General features: G+C 35.0%; 1 protein-coding gene across 2 annotated transcripts in view; it reads right to left on the bottom strand.

Annotated features, from left to right (window-relative positions):
* The window catches only part of LOC111046065 (zinc transporter ZIP1-like), a 64,450-nt gene that overhangs the window by 30,600 nt on the left and 6,601 nt on the right, over positions 1-27,249 (bottom strand). For both annotated transcript variants that reach the window (XM_039420584.1, XM_039420583.1), the window contains exons 2-4: positions 18,398-18,608; positions 13,317-13,481; positions 1,463-1,624 (exon numbers count right to left, since the gene is read on the bottom strand). In XM_039420584.1, the coding sequence (XP_039276518.1) occupies positions 1,463-1,624; positions 13,317-13,481; positions 18,398-18,608 (538 nt within the window). The remainder of the gene's footprint in view (positions 1-1,462; positions 1,625-13,316; positions 13,482-18,397; positions 18,609-27,249) is intronic.

Genomic DNA, 27,249 nt, shown 5'->3' with positions numbered 1-27,249 from the left:
GCAAATAATGTATGTTCCTTTGTTTGACATTTTTGAACTTTCTATGAGTATTCAAACTGTTTGAAATTTGGCTTTGAACTTGACGAATGTATTTATCTCAACTTTCAACTCTCTCAAAAAGTTCAGAAACGTCAAACAAAAGACCTAATCATAAGAATCTCATTGGAAATTCCATTCTCTTCCCAGCCATATCCTTCGAAGTAGATTTCAACTGATAGTCTTCTATAGTGGTCCACGTTTTAATACCAGTGCTTAATATTGGCAATGGTATTGCTATCCTTGTCTATCATTCAACAAATCGGATAGCGCTACCTCTTTCTCGCTTTGCTCTGTTGCCAGATCGTCTTTCAACAATGTAGAATTAATAATTAAGTAACAAAATATTTCTTCTTGATTATAAAAATTATTATGAAATTATCCAAAAAAATAATTTATTGCTTAATAAAATATAATTGATTATTCTAAACGAGAATAAACAGTTAATATTACATCAATAAACCTGTATCAGTTTCCGTCTATAGAAGGCATTGACAAGACAGAGGTTCGGCAACGTTGCTCTCCTATCTTTCTCCACTGCCATTAAGTCGTAGACCTCACTATAGTTATTGACGTTTTTAAAAATATAAAAAATCGATAGATCTCGAAAACTACGTCGATGAAGAAGATGTTGCTGGATATTATTTTTTGTTGCAAATTTCATGTAGTCTAAAATGGACTTCGGCTGTTACACCTTTCAAGGGACACTGTATACCACCAGAGGCAACTGATACAAGTATCAGTATCTTTACTCTATGATAAACTATGATACTCTATGATTCTCTATGATACTCTATGATTCTCTATGATTCTCTATGATTCTCTATGGTACTCTATGATTCTCTATGATACTTTATGATAGTCTATGATACTTTATGATATGACTGAATGACTGAATGAATGTACCATGTTGTATTCGTTAATACATAAAGAATGGAATTAGGATAGAGAAACAAAGAGACGAGAGTGAGTTGACAAACTGAGGAGTTGATACCGACCGCCTTTTCCAACAAAATATTTCAAATTAATTTTACAGTTTTGAGTGCTAAGTGGAAGGATTTTGTTATCAATTCGGATCTTAAACTTTCTAAATTCAAAATTAATTGTTTCAAGTGTTTGTGTTTTGTTTCAATGTGGAAGTTAGTGAAGAATTGGGAAGTCGCACGTAAACTTTATTTGGACAATTTATTTCATGAAATTGGGATGAAAAAATGTTTTGGACTGTAGACTGTTTCTTTGTCCTCAAGTTGATTGTGAATGATGAATAAATGAATGAATGAATGAATGAATGAATGAATGAATGAATGAATGAATGAATGAATGAATGAATGAATGAATGAATGAATGAATGAATGAATGAATGACTGACGGAATGAATGAATGAATAAATGAATGAATAAATAAATAAATGAATTGTGTGACTAACCGGCCGGCGAGACAAGAGCCAAAAGCGTAATATAGACGACGGCATGAGCGAATGCAACCCCTGAGGCAACCAGGTCTATTCCCACACTGAACAGTATAACTCCCTCATGCACCAGCACCGCCACGAACAGAAACCACACGTCCGATACTGTCTCCTCCAGACCTGCAATTCAAAACAAACAAGATTAAAAACATTGAAACAAAAACTTAAAACACGATTCAAAATAAACACGTTCAGATACGGATTGAAATTGATGAGGAATTGCATTTATATATTATTACTAGCCGTCAGGCTCGCTTCGCTCGCCATATCCATCTAGCCAGGGGGGTCCGCCCCCTGGACTCCCGACTGGATCGTCCAAAATGAGATCAGCGGGCTCGCTTCGCTCGCCTGCATGTAGACCTCAGCGGAACCTCTGTACCGAATTCTGGAACCCCGACTGGATTGTCCAAAAAAAAAAGATCAGCGGGCTCGCTTCGCTCGCCTGCATGTAGACCTCAGCAGAACCTCTGTACCGAATTTGAACGTATTATGTCAATTTGATCTCGGAAAACACCTGTTACTATATCGGCGTATCTTTGGCGGAAAAAATTCTTCCACCTTAGCTAAACCTGTGTACTGAATTTTTTATATAATTCCATCAATTATTGAAAAAGGAGAGGAAACGCAGAAAAGCTGAGAAAACGCTAATTTTGGGCGTATCATTGGCGTTATTTCAAATTCCTTCTAACACAATATTATTGCACCCCAGCTGAGCTTCTGTAGTAAATTTGAACATTTTCTGTTTATTTGTTCTCGATAAAGCTGAGAAAACGCTAAAAAACGCAGATTTTGGGCGTATCTTTGGAAATTTTTCCAAATCCGTTCTTATTGCGCCTCTAAAGTGCCAACTGAACAAACCTACCAAATTTGAAATGTTATGTAATATTTTTATCATATGTTAGGACGATCCAGTCGGGGGTCCAGACTAAACGGATATGGCGAGCGAAGCGAGCCTGACGGCTAGTAATATAATATTCCCAGGAATAGCTCTGATTGAAGTAGCAGTACCCAATCAATTTTTCCGCGATAAATCAGGACCTCCTAAATAGGTATTTAGGAGGTACTGGATAAATTGGTATTCAGGAGGTCCTGGATAAATTGGTATTTAGGAGGTCCTGGATAAATGCTTTTCAATCTTCAACTTAATGCCAACCTGACAAAATTTTCAATTTACTTACCAGAACAACTGTTTCGAAGAGGTACTCTCTCTAGATTATAGTTCTATATTAACATATTGTATGAACATTCCAATTATAATTTTAAGATATTGGGATAAGACGAATGTACATGCTAAAAGACGAACTTTAAACCCTTAAAAACCACCCTTAGAGTTGAAATATCGCCAAAAGATTTCTTAGTGCGCCTCTAAAGGGCCAACTGAACATATCTACCAAATTTGAACGTTTTTGGTCCGGCAGATTTTTAGTTCTGCGAGTGAGTGAGTGAGTCAGTCAGTCAGTCAGTCAGTGTGTGAGTGCCATTTCGCTTTTATATATAATAGATATTATTCGCTGGCTGTATTCCCTGACTAAATCAACCCGTTCAGATCTGCCACCTCAACAAACACACTGTCTTACTACTTATCCTTTCACACTCTCTTTATCTTTCAATTATTGAACGAGCGTTAGCGAGTTTTCACTTTTGACTTACTGAAGGCCAAAGTCGTTGTCCGTCTGTTTGTATGGTCTACAATAACTTTAGAAAGAATTGATCAATCAGCTTCAAATTTTGAACACCTATTCTATTCTATTCTATTCAGATCAAGTTCCTTGGACAACAAAATTGACTCACTCCTTCGTCCTTTTTCAGGATATAACAAATAACATTGTGCATAATTAAATATGTGTAAATGAATAAATAAATTTTGAGGATTTGTATTTTCAAATATCGGTATGCCAACATAATGTTTATGTGCCGGTTGCACAACAGCACGTTAAATTTTAGCCATGATTAACACCACGAGCACCAATCAGAGAAGCCGTCTTTACTAAAACGCCTTCTCTGATTGGTTCTCATGAAGTTAATCACGGTTAAAATTTAACCGGCTGTTGTGCAACTGGCACATAAACATTATGTTGGCTATCTTTTTTGTTTTATTGTTAAGCCGTCTTTTCAAAAACGCCTTCTCTGATTGGTTCTCATGAAGTTAATTACGATTAAAATTTAACCGGCTGTTGTGCAACCGGGCCTATGGCTTGAAAACACTCATATAAATTAATTTATACTAGAATACAAGATATTGAGAATCAAATCAATGACCAGATCTAGTTCAAAGCAGTTACAAGCTCTAGAGACTCAAACTATCAAACCACCAGGTTAACACGCGCATCATTGAAGACAGAACGTTTCTTGAGAGAGTGAATTGGAGGTTGATGAGAGTGGAAAAGAGATGGTTGTGTTGAGGGGGGGATGTGGTTGAGAGGGCGGGAAATTCAAATCGCGTTCGAGCGCGGAAGGTTGATAACGCAGAATGACAAATAGGCTATTTTGGTGCGGCGATTTCGTGTTACCGACTCAAGACATGCAACAGTCTAAAAACAACGGATCAGCACTTTATTTCTCAACCGGAATTCACTGTACTTTCCACTGAATTCCAGTTTTCTCCATATTTGTCTTATACTTGACTGTATATACATACATACTTGACTGAATCGCTGTATTCTCCTTGTCTTATTTTCTCAATTTTCTTTATTTTTCTATCTCTCATTTTTTTTAAAATTGTCTTTCACTCAATTTCTCTCAATTTGATGATTGTATTGTTTGTTGACCGAACGTAGTGAGGTCTATGTTTCAACTCGATTTGCTTTTGTCTGTCTGTATGTAACGCGATTACGGCCAAACGCGTTGATAGAATTCGATGAGATTTGGCAGGAATATTCCTTTTTCAACTGCGCGTCGATGTATACACAAGGAGTTTTGAAATTGTGCATTTTAAGGATAATATGAAGAGAAAAGGAATTCCTTCATACTCTGATATCACTATATTATATATAATTTACTTTGAAGATAGGATCAATCAGACTATAGAATTATTCATAATCAATCAGCTGACAAGAGTGGATTATTCATTGCATGCACTAAACAGATAGTTGGCCGTGTCTATTTCTAAAGGTATTTTTCAATATTTTCTAAGATGCGTGCCCATAAGTATCAATATTCTTACATTTGAAAAACAAATTTAATAGGTGACAGTATTAATATTCTCACATTTTATTAATTTCAAACAAATTCAATAGGTGATTGAAAATAAAATAGAAAATGATCAAATGAACTGAATAATGCAGAAGAAATTATAGTATTCTTGACTGGAAAAAATAATTTAAAATAGTTGAGAAATATTTTTATCAGTTGGAGAGATTATCACGGAACTGGATAAATCATCATATATGAGAAACAAATTTAAACGTGAACTGAGTTTATTAACATAAGTGAGTTTTTGATCTTGGAGAAAACAAAAAGCAGTTTTTAAGAGTAAATTATGATTCAACTGAATCAACTAGAAAAGGTGACATCAGATACTTGTGGATGAGAAAACTGCGTGAGGTCTACTGTTCACAGAACTACTAGTATTTTGATTTTCATTGTGTGTTTGTGTTGAATAAAATTATCGATCGATTGAGTGATATGGCAAGGAATAATGTACACCATTCATTGAGAATCTATCTCTCATTTGCTGGAGAAATTTTTCGAATCTTCACACAAACCATAGTATTTAGTAACAGTAGACTACGATACTTTCCATAATCTACCAACCTTTCTAACAAACCTTTCCATTAGCCTACGGTACTCTGTTTCCATCATTCACATTATTATTTTATATCAACAACACCGCAATCCTTCATCAATATGATTGGAGATAGATTTGAAGAAAAGTATATTGAAAGGATTGCATGCATACGACCTGTTTTTATACTATCTTTTTCAATATAATTGTTAAGATCATTATAAGAGTGAGAAAAAGTGGCAACTTAAATTTTTAAGTGGTCTAATAAGTGAGTTATGGGTTGTTGAAGTGCTAAACTCCGTTTTGGAATTTTCCATTGGAGTTTTTTCAATACATTCAGTATATCATTGGCTTTGTTCTAATATGCGTTTTTTCGCGATTAATGCCAAAATAAACAAGTTATCGAATTTACAAAAAACTGTTACTTTTTTATTTATGAACGAAATGGGGAATAAAATGTTTTAGTTTGGATACATTTTTTGAATTTTCAATAGAAGTTCTGATAATATAGTTGAAACCATTTATGATCTGGAAAGAAAACGGAATCTGGAAAGTTAGCACTTCAACAACCCATAACTTGCTTATTAGACCACTTAAAAATTTCAGTTGCCACTTTCTCTCACTCTTATAATGATCTTAACAATTATATTGAAAAAGATTATCCAATTTAAATAATAAAAAAAGTGTACCGACAAACCTTTATCTTTTCCATCCTTTTCATTTTTTCCTTTATATCTTTTCTACCCCTTCCTATCTATTTTTTCTCTTCCCGTTTCACCGTTATCAGCTCAATTGTAAAATCGGATCTTCAACTATAAAGACATTCTATCTTCAGTTAAATGTTTTTAAAGATTCAGGTTTTCAAATTCCGAGTTGTATCTACCATAATTTATATCCTATTTTGAACTATATGGATTCGACATTATTTTATTCACCAAACAGAGCGCGTCTCTGTGATGAAATTCATTCCAAATTGCCAGCATTGACTCAATGGAAAGTGTTGATGTTTTTTAAAAGGAATAGTGACTGATAAAAGAGAGATTGAATCTGTTTAATTTGGCGAATTATTGTGTTCATTTTATTCGATCAATCAATCATTCAAAATAACACAACTTCCAGAAAAATAGCACTGGCTAATGAGTTCAAAGGCTAATCTATATAAATAAAAATCGAGCCTAAAATTTTGACATACAAAACTTCTTAATGTGTGCACCAAATTTGATGATTTTTTTCAGTTGTGTTCGTTATGTTCAGGACCAGGTTTATGGCCTATCAAATTTATAATCCGACTTCAGGACTTTTACCTACGGTCTTTCAAAGTTCACATGTAACCCTTATGAGAGAAGATTTTGTGAGCTGGCCACACACTAAAATAAAAATCAGCTGTTATAATCATTGCGTCATCCAACAGCCGTCAGTAGATCTATTTTTACTTTCCTTGCCCTACTACCATAGGTAAGGAAAGTATTGCTTTCCAAAAAAAATTAAGGTACCCCAATTTCAAGTTTTCTATACGTTTCAAGGTCCCCTGAGTCCAAAAACATGATTTTTTGGTGTTGATCTGTGTGTGTGTGTGTGTGTGTGTGTGTGTGTGTGTGTGTGTGTGTGTTGTGTGTGTGTGTATGTGTGTGTGTGTGTGTATGTGTGTATGTCTGTGAACACGATAACTCCATTCCTAATTAACCGATTGACTTAAAATTTTAAACTTAAGGTCCTTATACCATGGGGACCCGACAATAAGAAATTCAATAAAATTCAATTCAAGATGGCGGAAAAAATGGCGGATAATTACTAAAAAACCATGTTTTTCACGGTTTTCTCAGAAAACGGCTCTAACGATTTTCTTTAAATTTATACCATGGATAGCTATTTATAAGCCCTATCAACTGACATGAGTCTCATTTCTGGGAAAATTGCAGGAGCTCCGTAATATTTTTGAGAAAAATGGCGGATAATGACTAAAAAACCATGTTTTTCACGATTTTCTCAAAAATAACTTGACCGATTTTTTTCAAATTCATTCCCTGTATAGTTATTTATCAACTCTATCAACTGGCATGAGTCTTCGTTCTGGGAAACTAATGGGGGGTCCACCCCATCCTTGAGAAATAAACTTAGTAACCTCCTTCTAGTGCATGAGGTAGGAAGGTAGCGCAGTTCATAATAAGAATACAAAGTCGAGTTATTTCATCTGTAGAACAGCTGTTTCGACGACTTTAAAAAAATGACGACTAAAAAATCATCGAATTTCACAGTTTACACAAAGGAGAAAGTACTCTGAAAACAATTATATATACACATTATATAGAAGTCTGATCGTAGTTTCAAATATGAGCAAGGAAAAGTTGTGTGAGTGTACCACACCAGATTTTTCCCCTTCCTTTATATTTTTTGTCTTTTAAGGCTGTTCCGTACACCTTTTAATTTTATTTAAATTGGATAATCTTTTTCAATATAATTGTTAAGATCATTATATAAGAGTGAGAAAAAGTGGCAACTGAAATTTTCAAGTGGTCTAATAAGCGAGTTATGGGTTGTTGAATTGCTAAACTCCGTTTTCTTTCCAGATCATAAACGGTTTCGAATTTTCCATTAGAGGTTTTTTTAATCATTGGCTTTGTTCTAATATGCGTTTTTCGCGATTAATGCCAAAAAACAAGTTATCGAATTCACAAAAAATGTTTTAGTTTGGTAAGATACATTTTTTGAATTTTTAAGAGAAGCTCTAATAATATAGTCGAAACCGTTTATGATCTGGAAAGAAAACGGAATCTGGAAAGTTAGCACTTCAACAACCCATAACTCGCTTATTAGACCACTTAAAAATTTCAGTTGCCACTTTCTCTCACTCTTATAATGATCTTAACAATTATATTGAAAAAGATTATCCAAATTTAAATAATAAAAAAAGTGTACCGACAAGCCTTTATCTTTTTCATCCTTTTCATTTTTTCCTTTATATCTTTTCTACCCCTTCCTTTCTATTTTTTCTTTTCCCGTTTCACCGTTATCAGCTCAATTGTAAAATCGGATCTTCAACTATAAAGACATATTCTATCTTCAGTTAAATGTTTTTAAAGATTCAGGTTTTCAAATTCCAAGTTGTATCTACCATAATTTAGATCCTATTTTGAACTATATGGATTCGACATTATTTTATTCACCAAACAGAGCGCGTCTCTGTGATGAAATTCATTCCAAATTGCCAGCATTGACTCAATGGAAAGTGTTGATGTTTTTTAAAAGGAATAGTGACTGATAAAAGAGAGATTGAATCTGTTTAATTTGGCGAATTATTGTGTTCATTTTATTCGATCAATCAACCATTCAAAATAACACAACTTCCAGAAAAATAGCACTGGCTAATGAGTTCAAAGGCTAATCTATATAAATAAAAATCGAGCCTAAAATTTTGACATACAAAACTATTTAATGTGTGCACCAAATTTGATGATTTTTTTCAGTTGTGTTCGTTATGTTCAGGACCAGGTTTATGGCCTATCAAATTTATAATCCGACTTCAGGACTTTTACCTACGGTCTTTCAAAGTTCACATGTAACCCTTATGAGAGAAGATTTTGTGAGCTGGCCACACACTAAAATAAAAATCAGCTGTTATAATCATTGCGTCATCCAACAGCCGTCAGTAGATCTATTTTTCTATTTTCTTTCAATAATTTCTATTTGGAATAATGACAGTTTAAATTTAAAGTGTATCTCACATAATTTCCATTTGAAATACTGTTAGTTTGAGTGTATGTCACCCTAACTGTCTCCGGGTCGATGAGAGCTGTAAAATTTTAAGATTTACTTAAAACTGTCACAGCTCTGGTTGAACGAAGAGCATTGATCTGGTTGATAACGAAAGCTGACAGTTAAAAGTGAATCTCATTGTAGTAATAAGATGAAATGGCAGAAGTTATTATCGGGCGTATTATTTTATTTCACAGTTGTAGTTGGCAGGGACTGGTAAAAATAGCTGCGAAAGGCAAAAGTAACTGCAGTCAAGCACGAAGCCCAATGCTTGCTACAAATCAAGTTCAGCAAAATGAAATTTAAGTTGGCGGGAGGTTGGGAGGGGTAGAGAGGGGATGAATCGATGACACAGTCAACCAGTATGATTATACAGTTGATATAATCATAGAGAAGAGATAGCATAAAGAGCGTTTATGTTTCAATTTTTTTTATGCTATTCATTTAGTAATTTCACTAGCCGTCAGGCTCGCTTCGCTTGCCATATCCGTCTAGCAAGGGGGCTCCGCCCCCTGGACCCCCGACTGGATCGTCCAAGAGTGGGATCAGCAGGCTCGCTTCGCTCGCCTGAATTTTTCATTTCAGCATATTTATCATATGTTTGGACGATCCAGTCGGGGGTCCAGACTAAACGTCTGGCTAAACGGATATGGCGAGCGAAGCGAGCCTGACGGCTAGTTATATAATATTCCCAGGAATAGCTCTGATTGTAGTAGCAGTGCCCAATCAATTTTTCCGCGATAATTGCATTTCAATCTTCAACTTGGTGCCAACCTAACAAAGTCAACTCAACTTAATGCCAACCTGACAAAATTATTAATTTAGTTAGCAGTTAACAACTGTTTCGAAGGGGAATAGTTAATAGATAATAGTTCTATATTAACAGATGGTATGGCCTTTTTTCAATTTATATAATTAAGAGAATAAGAAGAATATACATGCTAAAATATGAACTTTAAACCCTTAAAAACCACCCTTGGAGTTGAAATATTGCCAAAAGATTTCTTAGTGCGCCTCTAAAGGGCCAACTGAACATACCTACCAAATTTGAACGTTTTTGGTCCGGTAGATTTTCAGTTCTGCGAGTGAGTGAGTGAGTCAGACAGTCAGTCAGTCAGTGAGTGCCATTTCTCTTTTATTTATTCAATCATTCAGAATCACACGACTTTTAGAAAAGTGCCACAAGCTTACGCCCAAAACATTTTTTTTCAAATTCAAATTTTATTCAATCCAATTCACAATATTCACAAATTATGAGAAAAAAATCATACAGCTCAACAATATTAGAGTGATAAGTTATATTATATTATAAAGTACATAAAAGTCTAATTTATTAAACTTCAGACAAGAATTCGAACGTCAGGACTAATTTGTGAATTTGGATAGAAAAATACTGCTTGCTGAGAGTACAAAACTCTACGTCTGCGAGCAGGAATGAATATCTGATAATTTATGAATTTATAGAGAAGTAGGAGAATAGAGAAAGAAGAGAAAATGAAAAATTGTCAACCAATCACTCACACATTCACACTATCCATGCTCACTTTCCAAATCCGGCTCATTTTCCCAATGAATAACATTGGTTAAACACTGGATTAACATTTCTAATTCTAATTTATACAACAGTCCAAATATAGCTAAGTTAATTCAACTGTTGAGTCAAGCTGATAGTCTGACACCTGGTTGCAAAAAAGTAGGTTAACTTTCAATCATGATTAAATGCCACAAGAACCAATCAGAGCAGCTTTTTTTCAAAAGCCTTCTCTGATTGTCTCTTATGACATTTAATTATGACATTAAAATTTAACAGGTTTCTGTGTAGTTTATTTCGTGAAGCTATATGTGACGCCGGTAGTCTCTAATACTGTGCCGTTCTTACACTCTCACTCGGCCAAAACAGAAATAATAGACTGAAGTCGAAAGTAATCGGCTTCAGTTAACAAAACGGCTTGAAATATGGAATATAAACGACCTATTTTTTATAGCTCTACAGCCCATTGTGAGCTTTGGCCTCCTCCACAACATTTCTATCCATTATAAATCCTCTCCATCCTCTATAACCCATTCTTATCAAACCATCCCTTATCTCATTCTCCCATCGTATTCTTGGTCTGCTTTGTTTTCTTCTCGAATGAAGCTTCTCTTTAAGCACTATTTTTGGCATTCTGGTTTGTAAACGACCTTTGCTACTATAATACTTTTGCTATCTTTTTTCTATGATATTATAATGCAGATAATAATGTCTGTCTTCTTTCTTCCTTGTGTCATGTCCCAAAATCATAAAACTAGCCAACGGTAATGTTTGCTCAAAAATCTATAAGGAGTAAGGAGTACCTACTTACTACGAAATATGTAATCTAGAGATGATAACACAACCATGATAAGAGCTGGTGGAACAGTGGAATGTTCATAATAATAAATGCATTATCATTTTCAAACGGTCTTCAAACGTGCGGCAATTAACATCACACCCAATAAGTATTTATCACACATGCTAGATCAGTACCAACCATCTCATGATTACTAGAAATTTTGGAATAATCCTATTATATAAAGCGAGCAATGTCTGTATTTATATATCTGGCTATCTTTATATCCGGTTATTTATGTCAACGGATCTCGAAAACTGCTCTAACGATTTTCACGAAATTTGGAACATAGTAGGTTCATGATATGAGACATTCGATTGCACTAGGTCTCATCCTTGAGAAAACTCGCTTAACGACATTAAAAGGATAATTCCTTGGCTGAAACAGCTGTGGATAGTAAAAAAGTGAGTATGTGAAAAATCAAAATATCATATCCCCGAAATTCATAAGATGACGTATAGCCAGCTGTGGAATATAAACACGATCATTTTAGAGAATTGTGTTCTGTTTATCTATATATATATAAAAGCGAAATGACACTCACTCACTGACTAACTGACTCACTCACTCGCAGAACTAAAAATCTACCGGACCAAAAACGTTCAAATTTGGTAGGTGTGTTCAGTGTTGACCCTTTAGAGGCGCACTAAGAAATCTTTTGGCAATATTTTAATTCTAAGGGTGGTTTTTAAAGGTTTAAAGTTCGTATTCTTCTTATTCTCTTAATTATAATTGAAAAAAGGCCATACCATTTATGTTAATATAGAACTATAATCTAGAGAGAGTACCTCTTCGAAACAGTTGTTAACTGGTAACTAAATTAATAATTTTGTCAGGTTGGCATTAAGTTGAGTTGACTTTGTTAGGTTGGCACCAAGTTGAAGATTGAAATGCACTTATCGCGGAAAAATTGATTGGGCACTGCTACTTCAATCGCAGCTATTCCTGGGAATATTATATTACTAGCTGTAAGGCTCGCTTCGCTCGCCATATCCGTCGGGGGTCCAGGTGGTGGAGCCCCCTCGCTAGACGGATATGGCGAGCGAAGCGAGCCTGACGGCTAGTCAATAAATAAAAATAACGAGCGAAGCTCGGTGCCCCGATATTAAGGAGTGATAGTATGAATATTAGTAAAAAAATAGTAATATAGTTATTTGTGCAACTAGTGCGCAAAGTGACAGTTTGCTGCACCGAAAGAAACGTTTACGCCCGAGCCGTAGGCGAGGGCGGAATGGTTTGTTGACTGCAGCAGAGGAACTTTGCGCACGTATTTCACATTAAAATTTTCCTACAGTTACCATTGAATATGAAAAGTGGGTAATTATGGGTAAAATTTATTGTCCAATTGAATGTAGTAGTAGTGTTTGAATTTGGGCGGCTGTGTGGTGTGTGCTGTGGTGGCACTGTGCTGTCGCTGTCCTCCATTATAATATCTACTTAATAAGGTGCTCGGTGTGCTTCGTTGCACAGAATGGTTTCTTGAGTGCAGCAGAGGAACTTTGCGCACGTATTTCACATTAAGTTTTTCCTACAGTTACCATTGAATATGAAAAGTGGGTAATTATGGGTAAAATTGCCTGAAATGCATCAAATGTTTTTCTGTGTAATTTTATTATTGATGAAAACCTTAATTTATTGTCAAATTGAATAAAAATGTTGTCCTTGGTTATAATATATAATACTAATAATTTGCGCGTTGTGCTTCGTTGCACCTCTGCTCACTATAGCAGCCCAGTCACTGTTACCAACTTCATTTTGATTTTGCTGCACTGTTGCTCCATATAACCTACTGAGTATTTTGCGTTGCCATGTTGCAAATCTGGAGTGCAGAAAAATTTTTCCCGCACTAGAGCGGAAAAGTGATTATTGCGTTCTGTAATCAGTGCAGCAATGACCACTTTTCAACGTAACGGTAGGAAAAAATATTTGCAATGTAGTGATAACATAATACAATTTATAAACTCACCAATCGCTAAGCCTTCGACAAACGAATGGAAGGAGAGAGCTAGCACGACAAAAATGCCGCGTGCTGGCCTCTCGTCGCTCTGCGTGACAGCTCCGCAGTTCTCGGCTGCGACTTCGGCCGCTTCCGACTTTGCGGCAGCTGACGCAGCTGGAGACACGCGGTTTCCTATCAACGATATAACATAGATACAAATAGATACGAACATCAACGGACATAGATATAATATAATTGCCCGAGGGAAGTGAGGTCTAAGATTCAAGTCGACGGTTTGGCATTTCTCATAATGTTTAAATGTTTAAATGTTTGAATGTCTAAATGTTTAAATGTTTATATGTTGCGCATTTACGGCGAAACGCGGTAATAGATTTTCATGAAATTTGACAGGTATATTCCTTTTTTACTTTCCTTGCCTTACTACCATAGGTAAGGAAAGTGTTGCTTTCCAAAAAAATTAAGGTACCCTAATTTCAAGTTTTCTATACGTTTCAAGGTCCCCTGAGTCCAAAAACATGATTTTTGGGTGTGTGTGTGTGTGTGTGTGTGTGTGTGTGTGTGTGTGTGTGTGTGTGGTGTGTGTGTGTGTGTGTGTGTGTGTGTGCGCCTGTGTGTTGTGTGTGTGTGTGTGTGTGCGCCTGTGTGTTGTGTGTGTGTGTGTGTGTGTGTGTGTGTGTGTGTGTGTGTGTGTGTGTGTGTGTGTGTGTGTGTGTGTGTGTGTGTGTGTGTGTGTGTGTGTGTGTGTGTGTGTGTGTGTGGTGTGTGTGTGTGTATGTGTGTATGTCTGTGAACACGATAACTCCATTCCTAATTAACCGATTGACTTGAAATTTTAAACTTAAGGTCCTTATACCATGAGGATCTGACAATAAGAAAAATTCAATAAAATTGAATTCAAAATGGCGGATAATTACTAAAAAACAATGTTTTTCACGGTTTTCTCGAAAACGGCTCAAACGATTTTCTTCAAATTTATACCATGGATAGCTATTTATAAGCTCTATTAACTGACATGAGTCTTATTTCTGGGAAAATTGCAGGAGCTCAGTAATATTCTTGTGTAAAATGGCGGATAATCACTAAAAAACCATGTTATTCACGGTTTTCTCGAAAACGGCTTCAACGATTTTCTTTAAATTCATACCATGTATAGCTATTTATAAGCCCTATCAACTGACATGAGTCTGATTTCTGAGAAAATTGCGGGAGCTCCGTAATATACTTAAGAAAAATGGCGGATAATTACTAAAAAAAAACATGTTTTTCACGATTTTCTCAAAATAACTTGACCGATTTTTTTCAAATTCATACACTGTATAGTTATTTATCAGCTCTATTAACTGGCATGAGTCTCCTTTCTGGGAAACTAATGGGGGGTCCACCCCATCATTGAGAAATGGACTTTGTAATCTCCTTCTCGTGCATGAGGTAGGTAGGTAGAGCAGTTCATAAAAAGAACACATAGTCGAGATATTTCATCTGTAGAACAGCTGTTTTGACGACTTTAAAAAAATGACGACTAGAAAAAATAATCGAATTTCACAATTTACACAAAGGAAAAAGTACTCTGAAAACAATTATAAATACACATACACAAAAGTCTGATCGTAGTTTCTAATATGAGCAAGGAAAGTTGTGTGAGTGTATCACAACAGATTTTATTAATTGCGCGTCGACGTATATACAAGGTTTTTGAAAATTTTGCATTTCGAGGATAAATATAAAAGGAAAAAGGAGCCTCCTTCTTACGCCAATATTAGAGTAAAAATCAGACTATAGAATTATCCATTATAAATCAGCTGACAAGTGATTATACAGATGTGTGGAGAAGTCAGTCTATTGCTATATTTCCATAAGGTCTATAGTTTCAATCAGGTACTTGTGGATGAGAATACTGCGTTAGGTCTACTGTTCACAGAACTACTAGTATAATATATCTATATAAAAGCGAAGACAATGACTCCCTTATTCATTCATAATCAACAGAACTAAAAATATAAATTCACAAAATATCTTCCAAAGACGTATTTTAGCGAATCGTAATCTGAAGAGACCTTCACCCTCTATTTGTCCTGCTTGTAAATCTTTCACCGAAACCTAGCTGAATCAGGTACACACATCTACACTGTTACATGGACATGAACATGTACAGTCCGCGTCCCGTAGCTTTGGCTCCGTGACTTTGAAACGGCATATTATTTAGGCAAGGTATGGTTTGCGAGGTAATATTCACGCCTTTGCAAAAACATCAGGCTTCAGTGACCCTAGAGCCCTAGATAGAGGAAACTCCATACAGAGCTTCCTTGAAGAAAGCTCCCTACACACAGAGAGTTGCAACGTATCACCAACAATGGAAAGAGTATGTTGAACGAATGTCAGCTGATAGGCTGTGTTGTGCTAAAAGGATGTAACTCTAAAAAGCTACTTGTGTATCTTTTCGGATGCAACACGTTGCTTTTGAGAAGATACAAAAGAGCATTTGTTGCTTATGGAGAGATACATTAAAGCTCCTTGTGTATAACACGTTGCTTTTGAGATGATACAAAAGAGCAACTGTTGCTTATGGAAATATATATAAAGCTCCTTGTGTATCTTTTCGGATGCAACACGTTGCTTTTGAGAAGATACAAAAGAGCATTGGTTGCTTAAGGAAAGATACATTAAAGCTCCTAGTGTGTAACACTATCTGCTAAGAAGCTACTTGTGTATCTTTTCGGATGCAACACGTTGCTTTTGAGAAAATACAAAAGAGCATTTGTTGCTTATGGAGAGATACATTAAAGACAAACCACTCTCTGTCTCAGACAGCACCGTATCGCGCATGCGTGAGCAACGGGTTTTTCCCGTTCCATTCAGTCAGATCTTTGAATGTAACGTTCTTTGTGATGATGGTTACCGAGCACTGTAACTGGAGCCAATCGTCATTCTATTTGATGAAGATATTATTATCCAATGATGATTTATCATTAAATTCAATATAATAATCAATATATTATCATTTTATTTGATAAAAGAAAAAGTACTTTTGAAAAATATAATTCATAAAATATAACAGTTGTTATTTAACTGATGTTAAAAAACACTATAACTAAGTCAGCATATTGTCATTTCAAAACAAAAACCAAACCCTCAACCTCCCCTTTTACATTTAAAACATCAATAAACATAACTATTTTAAAAACCTCTAATCCCTTCCAGCATATTGCAATTTCAAAGTAAAATCCTTACCTATCTTTCCACCTTTGAAATATCGAAAAGCATTATTCTACCTGGACCCTAGCCCTTTCTAGCATATTGCAATTTAAAAGTGAAAACCTAACCTAACCTTATGGAACATTATTAAATATAATCCAAAAAAAAACCTAACCACTAACCCCTAACCCCTTCACATTTAATAATTTAGATTTCAAAGCAAAATCCTAACGCCCTAACCTATCCTTTCACATTTGAAACATCAAAAAACATAACTCTAACTGCACCCTAGCCCCTTCTAGCATATTGCAATTTCAAAGCAAAAACCTAACCTATCCTAATAACACATTATTAAATATAACCTAAATAAAACCTAACCTCTAACCCTTTCACATTTAATACTTTAGATTTATTTGTCATGTTTAGAACAAAACATAAACATGTGGTTCATTTCATGAAAATGTTCACAAACATGTGGTTCATTTCATGAACATGTTCACAAACATGTGGTTCATTTCATGAGCATGTTCACAAACATGCGGTTCATTTCATGAACATGTTCACAAACATGTGGTTCAAAGCAAAATCCTATCCCCCTAACCTATCCTTTTACCTTTGAAACATCAAAAAACATAACTCCACCTAGACCCTAGCCCCTTCTAGCATATTGTAATTTTAAAGCAGAAACCTAACCTATCCTAATAAAACATTATTAAATATAACCTAAATAAAAACTAACCCCTAACTCTTTCACATTTGTTGAACAAGACAAGGATAGCAACACCATTGCAAATCGTACACTACCATTATAACGTGGACCTCACTATAGATACTCAAAGAATACTTTTGAATAACTATGTTATAACTGTGACTGTTGCTGGCCGTTACTCTGTTTCTGAGACAAAGAGAAGCTCCTCATTAAAGCTCCTTGTGTATAACACGTTGCTTTTCAGATGATACAAGAGAGTAACAGTTGCTTATGGAAAGATACATAAATGTCCTTTGTGTATCTTTTCGGATGCAACACGTTGCTTTTGAGAAAATACAAAAGAGGATTTGTCGCTTATGGAGAGATATATTAAAGCTACTTGTGTATCTTTTCGGATGCAACACGTTGCTTTTGAGAAAATACAAAAGAGCATTTGTTGCTTATGGGGAGATACATTAAAGCTCCTTGTGTATCTTTTTGGATGCAGCACGTTGCTTTTGAGAAAATACAAAAGAGGATTTGTCACTTATGGAGACATACATTAAAGCTCCTTGTGTATCTTTTCGGATGCAACACGTTGCTTTTGGACAAGATATAAAAGAGCATCTGTTGCTTATGGAAAGATACATTTACAAAAAAGGGGTTTTTGAAGGGGTAGTATTGTAGTCTAGTGGCCCTCCAACGATAGGCAAAGCTACAGGACCCGGACTGTACATGTAGTTTTTCCATCCACCTTGATCATAAATGATACAGTATCACCACAGTAAGATACAGTATCAACACAATATGATACAGCATCATCTCAACTTGATACACAACGCCACAATTTGTTGCAAAACTTCCACACTTTGGATGAAATGATATCACCACAGAATGATAAAGTATCACCACAGAATGATACAGTATCAACACCATATGATACAGTATCATCTCAACTTGATACACAACACCACAATTTGTTGCAAAACTTCCACACTTTGGATGAAATGATACAATATCACCACAGAAAGATACAGTATCACCACAGAATGATATAGTATCAACACTATTATGATACAGTATCAACACTATATGATACAGTATCATCTCAACTTGATACACAACGCCACAATTTGATACAAAATTTCCGCACTTTGAATGAATTCTACAAACCATGGAAAAATGTAGATAATGAAGGTGGTAATACCTGCAGCAGAAGCCAAGGCGACAACCATTTCGTCGACGAGATGCACGAGGAAAAGGCCGGCACACACTAGCAGCTCGGCGAGCGGGAAGCGGTGCGCAGGCAGGAAGGCGGCGGCCAGTGTAGACCTGGTCTCGGGCAGCAGGTGGATGAAACAGGTGGCCAGGAGCACACCCCCGCCAAGGCACAGGCACAGCGATACACACATCTCAACCTAAATTAAATTGAAACTAAAATAGGAAATTGAAGAAGTTTTGGGCAATAGCCTGTTTTTTCTATTCCGATCCTTGTATTGTTTTTGCTAACTTGATGAATAAATAAATAAACCTCAAATCATAACACATTTATGTTTTAGTCCAGCCATCATATAAATTGGTGCTAGCTATTATATTTGAACGAACGTCAGAGAGTTCTCACTTTTGACTCACTCAAGGCCAAAGTCGTTGTCCGTCAAAGTTAGTAGACAGTAGGTTGGCCACTCATCTATTGAATTCAAGTTGACATGCAATTGGAGTGGGGGAACTGCAGCCGTGACGTAGGCTGTAGTACAAAGTGGGCAGAATATCGCATTCTTGAAAATAATACCATAGATGAAGGATAAGTAAGGATAACCAAGGCCGTACCCAGAAAAAAATTTCAGGGGGGGTTGTGATTCTAGGCGGGGTCCTAACATACATTGTGATCCGAAGGGCCCAATAAACCCTTTTAAAAATTGTAAAATAACCCTTTTTCAGACCATTATGTTTTTATTGACAAAACGAAGCTTTGATGGGCTTGCCGCTTGGACCATTTCCATTCAAAGCCGTTTGTTGTTCTCTCTGGCTGGCTCAAAAAAGTGCTCATGGCATTAAAGCTATTCGGTAAACTTTTTTTTCATTAAAATTGGATAATCTTTGTCAATATAATTGTTAAGATCATTATAAGAGTGAGAAAAAGTGATAACTGAAAATTTCAAGTGGTCTAATAAGCGAGTTATGGGAGTTAGGGGTCGTTGAATTGCTAAATCCGTTTTCTTTCCAGATCATGAACGGTTTCGACTATATTAACAGAACTTCTCTTAAAAATTCAAAAAATGTATCTTTCCAAACTAAAAAAGATTATTCCCCATATCGTTCATAAATGAAAAATCTGGTGTGGCGCACTCACACAACTTTCCTTGCCGTTATGAAAATTGATCACCTGACGGTAGTGTTCCCGCGCAACTCAAGTCTACTATTTAAAGATCTAAGCCAGCTGGTGACAGGTCAATAACGCAGCAGACACACGAGGTCTGCTATCTCTTCATAGTGAATGATTTTATAGAATCAACAGTTGCCAACAGTTTGCAATTCAATAATCTTATTTTCTCGAACATCAAGCTTATTTTCAATTTTAGTTGAAAATATACTAAACTTTAATTGTAGAGATTTTTATGCTCAATCTTTTCCACTTGAGATTTTTTGTTTAAATTGTACCTGAAGCCTGATAATTGGGATCTAAATCAAACTTTGCATAGATGGGGCGCAGCTCCTGAAATTTTTACAGATATGGGACTTGTGGTAGTTGATAGAGCTTATCAATGACTATTTCAGGTATAAATTTGATCAAAATCGTTGGAGCCATTTTCGAGAAAATCGCGAAAACCCCTGTTTTTGACAACATTTTCGCCATTTCAGCCGCCATCTTGAATTGCTTTCGATCGAAATTGTTCGTGTCGGATCCTTATAGTATAAGGACCTCAAGTTCCAAATTTCAAGTCATTCCGTTAATTGGGAGATGAGATATCGTGTACACAGACGCACATACACTCATACACACACACACACACACACACACACACACACACACACACACACACACACACACACAACACACATACAGACCAATACCCAAAAACCATTTTTTTGGACTCAGGGGACCTTGAAACGTATAGAAATTTAGAAATTGGGGAACCTTATTTTTTTCGGAAAGCATACTTTCCTTACCTATGGTAATAGGGCAAGGAAAGTAAAATTAAAATTTTTTGTAAATTCGATAACTTGTTTATTTTGCCATAAATCGCGAAAAACGCATATTAGAACAAAGCCAATGATATACTGAATGTATTAGAAGAAAAACTCCAATGGAAAATTCGAAACCGTTTATGATCTGGAAAGAAAACGGAGTTTAGCACTTCAACAACCCATAACTCGCTTATTAGACCACTTGAAAATTTCAGTTGCCACTTTTTCTCACTCTTATAATGATCTTAACAATTATATTGAAAATGATTATCCAATTTAAATAAGAAAAAAGTGTACCGATCAGCCTTAAATAAGCTACGTATGTGAAAGATAACTTTAATATAATTTCCACCGTTATGTGGTCTGTGGTAAATAGGAAAATTAAAAGACAATACAAATAGACTTAGCATAGTTTAATGCACCACAAAATTGTGTATGTAACGTACTTTTAACTAGAAATTGTTTTCAACTTTGAACTTTTCTTTATTTACCTATGAAAATAATTAAATAATAGCCTACTTGAGAAATTCAGTTCCCATGTACATGAAAATTTTTATTTTTGAGAAAATTTCGGGGGGGGTCCCACCCCTGTGACCCACCCCCTGGGTACGGCCTTGAGGATAACTATATTATTCTTGTCTCTGATAATACGGTGACGTAAAGTCAAATTATATAACACAGACATGTTCTGACATGCAAGCTTTCTGTTTTTGCTTTATAACAATTATCAAAACATATACGGTAAATAATACAAGCATTTTGCCATTTAAAAGCAAAAACCCCACCTCCTAACCTACCCTTTCAAACCCTTGGGTTTCTTCATCTTCTAGGTCGTGTATATATTTTGTAGTTTGGCTATACATCAGCTTGTGAATTTTATTTCGGGGTTAAGATATTTTTATTCTCGTAGAACAAACATGTGCTCGATACCAGCATGTGTTCCTTGGAGGAAGGAAGGTGTGTTCCTCCAAGATGTGTTCAGTGCATTTATATGAATACAATGGTTGAGTTCAAAGCCACTAATCGGCGAGTGAACGATGAGATCGGTGAGTGAACGTGGCTCTGAACGATGTACTGTTTTGTCTTTGAACGATGCATAGACTCACATGCAGCGCTAGTTTATTTGGAATTGAAATCGGCCATTAAGGGGACAGCCTGGGAGATTATTACATACTAAAGATCTTTAAGATTTTGTGATCTATAATATTACAAAAAATATATATTATATAATATTTCGTGCTAAAATACCTCAATGGAACCTTTAATTTCAAGTAGAGCTAGCATTGGGAAGGCATAGGTATTGTGCGTTTATACCTCTTCAAGGTCTTTGGTCTAACTAGGGAACTATAAATACCAGGTACGCGCAGTCGCCATTTTGAGTCACAGAAGAAGGAGCCAAATTTAAATTATATCCATATACGCTATGTTGTATGGTTTTGGACAGAATTTACATTGACATCACTGAAGAACTGAAGTGGCTAATAAATTGATGACAATATTTTTACAAAAAGGATACATTCAAAAAATAAACATATTGTGCAGAACAAACAATACCCAGTCTTCATGTTATGTATCTCATATTTATATTTGTCTTGTTATTTTTGTTTATCTTGTTACTATTGTATTCTTTTGAAATTGGTGTAAACCATTGGAAATGTGATAAATAAATAAACAAAATGAAATGATTTGTATTTAATTGAATAAAACCCAGTACCGTACAAAACTAGTCCAGCTGTAGTCCTTCAACTCTGTGCCTCAACATTATTAGTTTTCGAAAGGTGCAGTCTTCAGGGAAAAGTTTCTATCACTCATAATTAATAATCTACTCACTACTGCATGGATTATTATTAGATGTAAAAATCACCAATACCACAGTAGGCCAGTAAATTATTCATATCAGTCCGATTTTGGATGAGAAAAAGATATAGGCCTAGGTTATAATACTGTACTACTGTAGCTTGCACGAGCTTGGAAGACTCGACGTTATAAGTGTATTGTAATAGTGAGTCTTCTTAGCCACTAGGATTGGTATTTTTTGAAGACAATATTAATATTCATTATAAAGTTAATGATATCAAGGTTCGGCAAAAACCAAAAACCAAAAACCCCAGTTCTTCAAACTACTTTAGCCGAACTTACTAATTTGTAAGTAAGCCTATAAACTAGTGATAATATTGTGAATGAAAAGAGGTTGTGAATGAAAGTCCTACATAATTTCGCTCCTGGGTTTTGGAAGATTTTGTGTTATAAATAGTCACGGATAAGTACAAATTTTGTGTTTATTTCATTATTAATTGTTTCTTGATCACATTTTATCATTTTGTTTTAGATTTTAATTCTTAATTCTATTTTAATAAGCCAAACACCGTTTAGAGGTTAGTTTGAGGTTAGGTTTTCGAGATTTAAAAATAAACATAGATAGTTTACTTGACTAAAATTATAACCAAATTAAAATCCTATCATTTATAAATCAATTATTATTATTGCAAGTAATATAATTTCTTAGATAGGAAGATGAGCTCAAGTAGAACACTGAAGGTTAATAATAGAAATGTAAACATAGCGGGAGTACTTACGCGTTCCCAAAACCAAAATTCAAAACGCCAAAACCAAAAACCCCAGTTCTTCAAACTACTTTAGCCGAAAAAGTTGCTCAACTACAAAGTAGCCACACTAATTTAAAAAACCAATTAGAAGTAACTCTAAAAACGTCTGAGGAAGAAAGGTTAGGGATGGTAGAAGAAATTAAATCTTTGGAACTGATTATAAAATTACAAGATGAAGACCATAAAAAAGAAATACTAAATCTAAAAAATCAATGTAGTCTAATGTCGGAGGAAATAAAGAAACTAAAATCTAAATTTGATAATACTAAATGTATGATAGAACCTCTGTCCAAATGCAAAAAAATAGAATCTAACCTAAATGATGGGAAATGCTCTGAAAATGGTCGAAATAAAACGTACAGTGAGGTTTTGAAGACAGCAACCAAAAATATAGCTGAGGGAAATAAAGATAGGAAAGGAAGAATTCAGATGTTCATGAGTATAATACGCGAAACAGATTATCATATAATGGGTCACAATAGTAGGTTATTTGAACAAAAACCAGATTATATTGGTAGGAAATTTTATAACAAGCTACCTCAAATCTTGAAAAGTAATGATGATTTGAAGATTTTCAAAAAACAAATGAAAAAATATTTAGTTGATAAAGCTTTTTATAGTGTACAAGAATTCCTTTCAAACCTGAACTAGGTTGAACTACTTAGTGTTAGAATTATTATGTAATAACATGACTTGTCTTATACTCCATGACTGGAGTCTTTAGGACGTAATCTTAAAAAAAAATAAAAAAATAAAAAATAAAATAATAGGTATGGTAGCCTACAGTTTGTAAGTTCACATCATAATTATTGTCAATTATTATGATTGTTCAGTAATGATTGAGAGCTCGACGAGAGCGGTCGTATCGGAGTGGTTGCTGAGTCAGCTGTGCAAAGTTTAAACGTTCCGTAACAAAATATTTCGTGCTAGTGAACCGTGCTGTAGTGAATATTTTATTTGAAGATTTAAAAATGTCTTGTTTTATTTGCTCTAAATCCGTTCGGAATTCAGGTGAGCTGATTTCATGTGTCGACTGTGAAGCGAATTTTCATATAGGATGTGTGAAAATGACCAAGGACGATGCGGACTACATAAAGAGAAACAAACAAATTTGGAGATGTAGCAGCTGTTCCTCTACACGTCGCAAAAGTATGGTGAGTGAATCGACAACAGGAAACAAGGACGTGACTCTCCAAGAACTAGCAGGAGTTCTTGAGGTAATTGCAGGAAATCAGACGTCAATGAAGGAGAATATTAAGAAAATGGAGTTGGAGCTTGGGAAATCAATTGAATCATGTCATCAGGCGATTAACGACATAAATAAGAAGTTTGATGAACAAAACAAGCAAATTAGCACATGCCTCATCAACATCGATAAGCTTTCAACAGAAGTAGCTAGCCTCAGGAAAGAAAATGCAGAACTGAAGGAATGCGTCAAGGATATGGAACAATACTCAAGATCGAACATGCTGGAAATAAATGGTAACCCAAAAAACAGGATGAAGATGTAACAGAAATCATTTGTAGAATGAGCGAAGCATTAGGACACAAAATAAAAGCAGATGCAATCGACATTTGTCACAGACTTAAACAACGAAATGAAAACCTACCTCCACCAATCGTTGTCAAGTTCGTTCGTAGAACAGACAAACAAGTAATATTGAATAAAAGGAAAGTTACGAGGCAGTTTTCTACAAAGCAGATGGGAGAAACAACGGACCATCCAGTCTATGTGAATGAAAGTCTAGCACCTACGCGAAGAAGGATTTTCACCATGGCGAGAGAGATCTTCAAAAGAGGCGACATCAATACCTATGGATCAAGGAAGGGAAGATTCTAGCTAGGAAAGAAGACGGAACACCAGTTATTGAACTCAAGAACAGTGAACAAGTGAAAAAGTTGAGCGTCAAATACCTATGGATCAAGGAAGGGAAGATTCTAGCTAGGAAAGAAGACGGAACACCAGTTATTGAACTCAAGAACAGTGAACAAGTGAAAAAGTTGAGCGTGATAAGTGCATCTAAGCAGCCAGGTAACCAAGAAAATAACAGTGTCAGTACCGTAAATAAAAATGTCATCAGAGATAAGTAGCAGAGAAACACTAATTATTCATCAAAATATACGCAGTCTGCGAAGTAATTTCGATTTATTCTTAGTGCAAATGAGGAAATTAGAAAACAACCCGCTAATAATAGTCTTGACAGAAATATGGATACTAGAGAATGAAATAGACTTATATCATATAGAGGGCTATTCCGTACATGGTAATTTCAATCATAACTACAGAGCAGGAGGAACTTTGGTTTATATAAGCAGTGAGATAACGTTCAAAACAAAGACAATAGTTTTTATTTCAGCGGACTGTGTACATATATCTTGTTCATATAATAATTTTGAATTTCAGTTGTTGGCTGCTTACAGGTTGCAATCAAACTCACCCAAAATATTTCTTAACGAATTAACCTTGTACTTAGAAGAAATATTTAATATTAACGAAAACAATGAGGTCCCTTTCTTTTTCACGGGAGATATAAATATAGATCTTTTTCAGAACACCAGAATTATTGACGATTACAAATATTTAATGAATAGTTTTGGATTTGAATCACTCAATACTGATTACACTCATAGGTCCCGATTTTCCAACTCTTTAATAGATCATCTTTACTTAAAATCCGGCAAAAATAGAACAAAACTGAATAAAATTAATCTAATTCCAGAAATACTACATTTAGATATAACTGATCACAGTACAATCATACTTAAAGTTGAAGGATTGAAGAGATCCAACGAAGAAGCAGATACAAATTATAAAAAATATGCCTAATCAATTACCGGAAGTTGAATAATATTTTATCATCGATTGATTGGGATAGAGAAATACCAGCAGTATCAGTTGATGAGGGATGGGAAAATTTCATTGACATTTTAAAAAACGCTATCAAAGATTCACAAGAAAATCTTCTTTTAGAAAATAACTTGACACAGAAATATAGGTCGCCATGGATAAATAGTTATCTGATCAAGCAAATAAACTTAAGAAATGAGTTATACAAGAATGTTATCAAACAACCTAATAATGACGACTTAAAACAAATATACAATACATTCAAAAATAACTTACGTAATGAACTGAGAGAAAGAAAACAATATTATTATTCAAAACTGTTTAGAGAAAGCCAGGGAAACATTAGAAAGACGTGGAAAACAATTGACGCGTTAATAGGATTGAAAAAAAATAAAGAACCACTAAAACTGATTGTTGATGAGCAGGGAAATAGCATACATGATAGTAATAAAATTTCTAATTCGTTTAATTCTTATTTTCTAAATGTTGTGAATAAAATGAATGATGAATTAGAACAAACCACATTGCAAACTAGGGAAGAGTCTGCTAGAATATCAAAAATAAGGTTTCCATACAATTCTCCAACAAATTCAATTTTTCTCCACCCTACAAATCCGGAGGAAGTAGCAAGTACAATAAGAAAATTGAAAAATAAATCTTCGCCAGGTGTAGATGGGATAAGCACAAGCATGATTAAAAAAACTTACATGAATTATTTGAACAAATTAACCGATCTAATTAACCTAAGTATTGCCAAAGGAAAATTCCCAAGCATGTTCAAACACAGCGTAGTTATACCTATTCCTAAAAAGCCAAATTGTAAAAACATAGATCAGTTCCGCCCAATTTCACTTTTACCGGTTTTTTCCAAGATTTTAGAAAAAATATTCAAGATTAGACTTGAAAACTTTTATAAAAATAATAACTTTTTTAGTGATAACCAATATGGTTTCCGTGAAGGAAGAAGTACAGAAGCGGCAATTAAAAATCTCATTTCAAAAATAAATGACAGTTTTAGTGTTAATAATAAGTGTGCAGCTCTGTTTCTTGATATATCTAAAGCATATGATGCAATTGATAAAAACATGCTTCTAAAAAAACTTGATTTATCAGGAGTAAGAGGAATTGCCAATGATTGGTTAAGATGCTACCTATCTAATAGGAGTCAAAGGGTCAGAATTAACGATACGTTGAGTGAACCCGGGGACATTACCATAGGTATTCCTCAAGGATCAGTGTTATCAAGTACTTTATTCCTGGTCTTTATTAACGATTTGACGGATGGTGACTTACAGGGAAAGATTACATCTTTTGCAGACGATACAGTTATATTTTATTCGGCCAAAACAAATCAAGAACTTAAAAATAAATTAGAAATGGATCTTAAGCACCTTAGGTGGTGGTTTTGCGAAAATAAAT

The sequence above is a fragment of the Nilaparvata lugens genome, chromosome 2 (assembly GCF_014356525.2).
Source record: "Nilaparvata lugens isolate BPH chromosome 2, ASM1435652v1, whole genome shotgun sequence".
In the NCBI taxonomy this organism is placed as follows: domain Eukaryota; kingdom Metazoa; phylum Arthropoda; class Insecta; order Hemiptera; family Delphacidae; genus Nilaparvata; species Nilaparvata lugens.
Note: the sequence above shows the minus strand (reverse complement) of the source record. Positions and strands in the feature narration are given on the sequence as shown.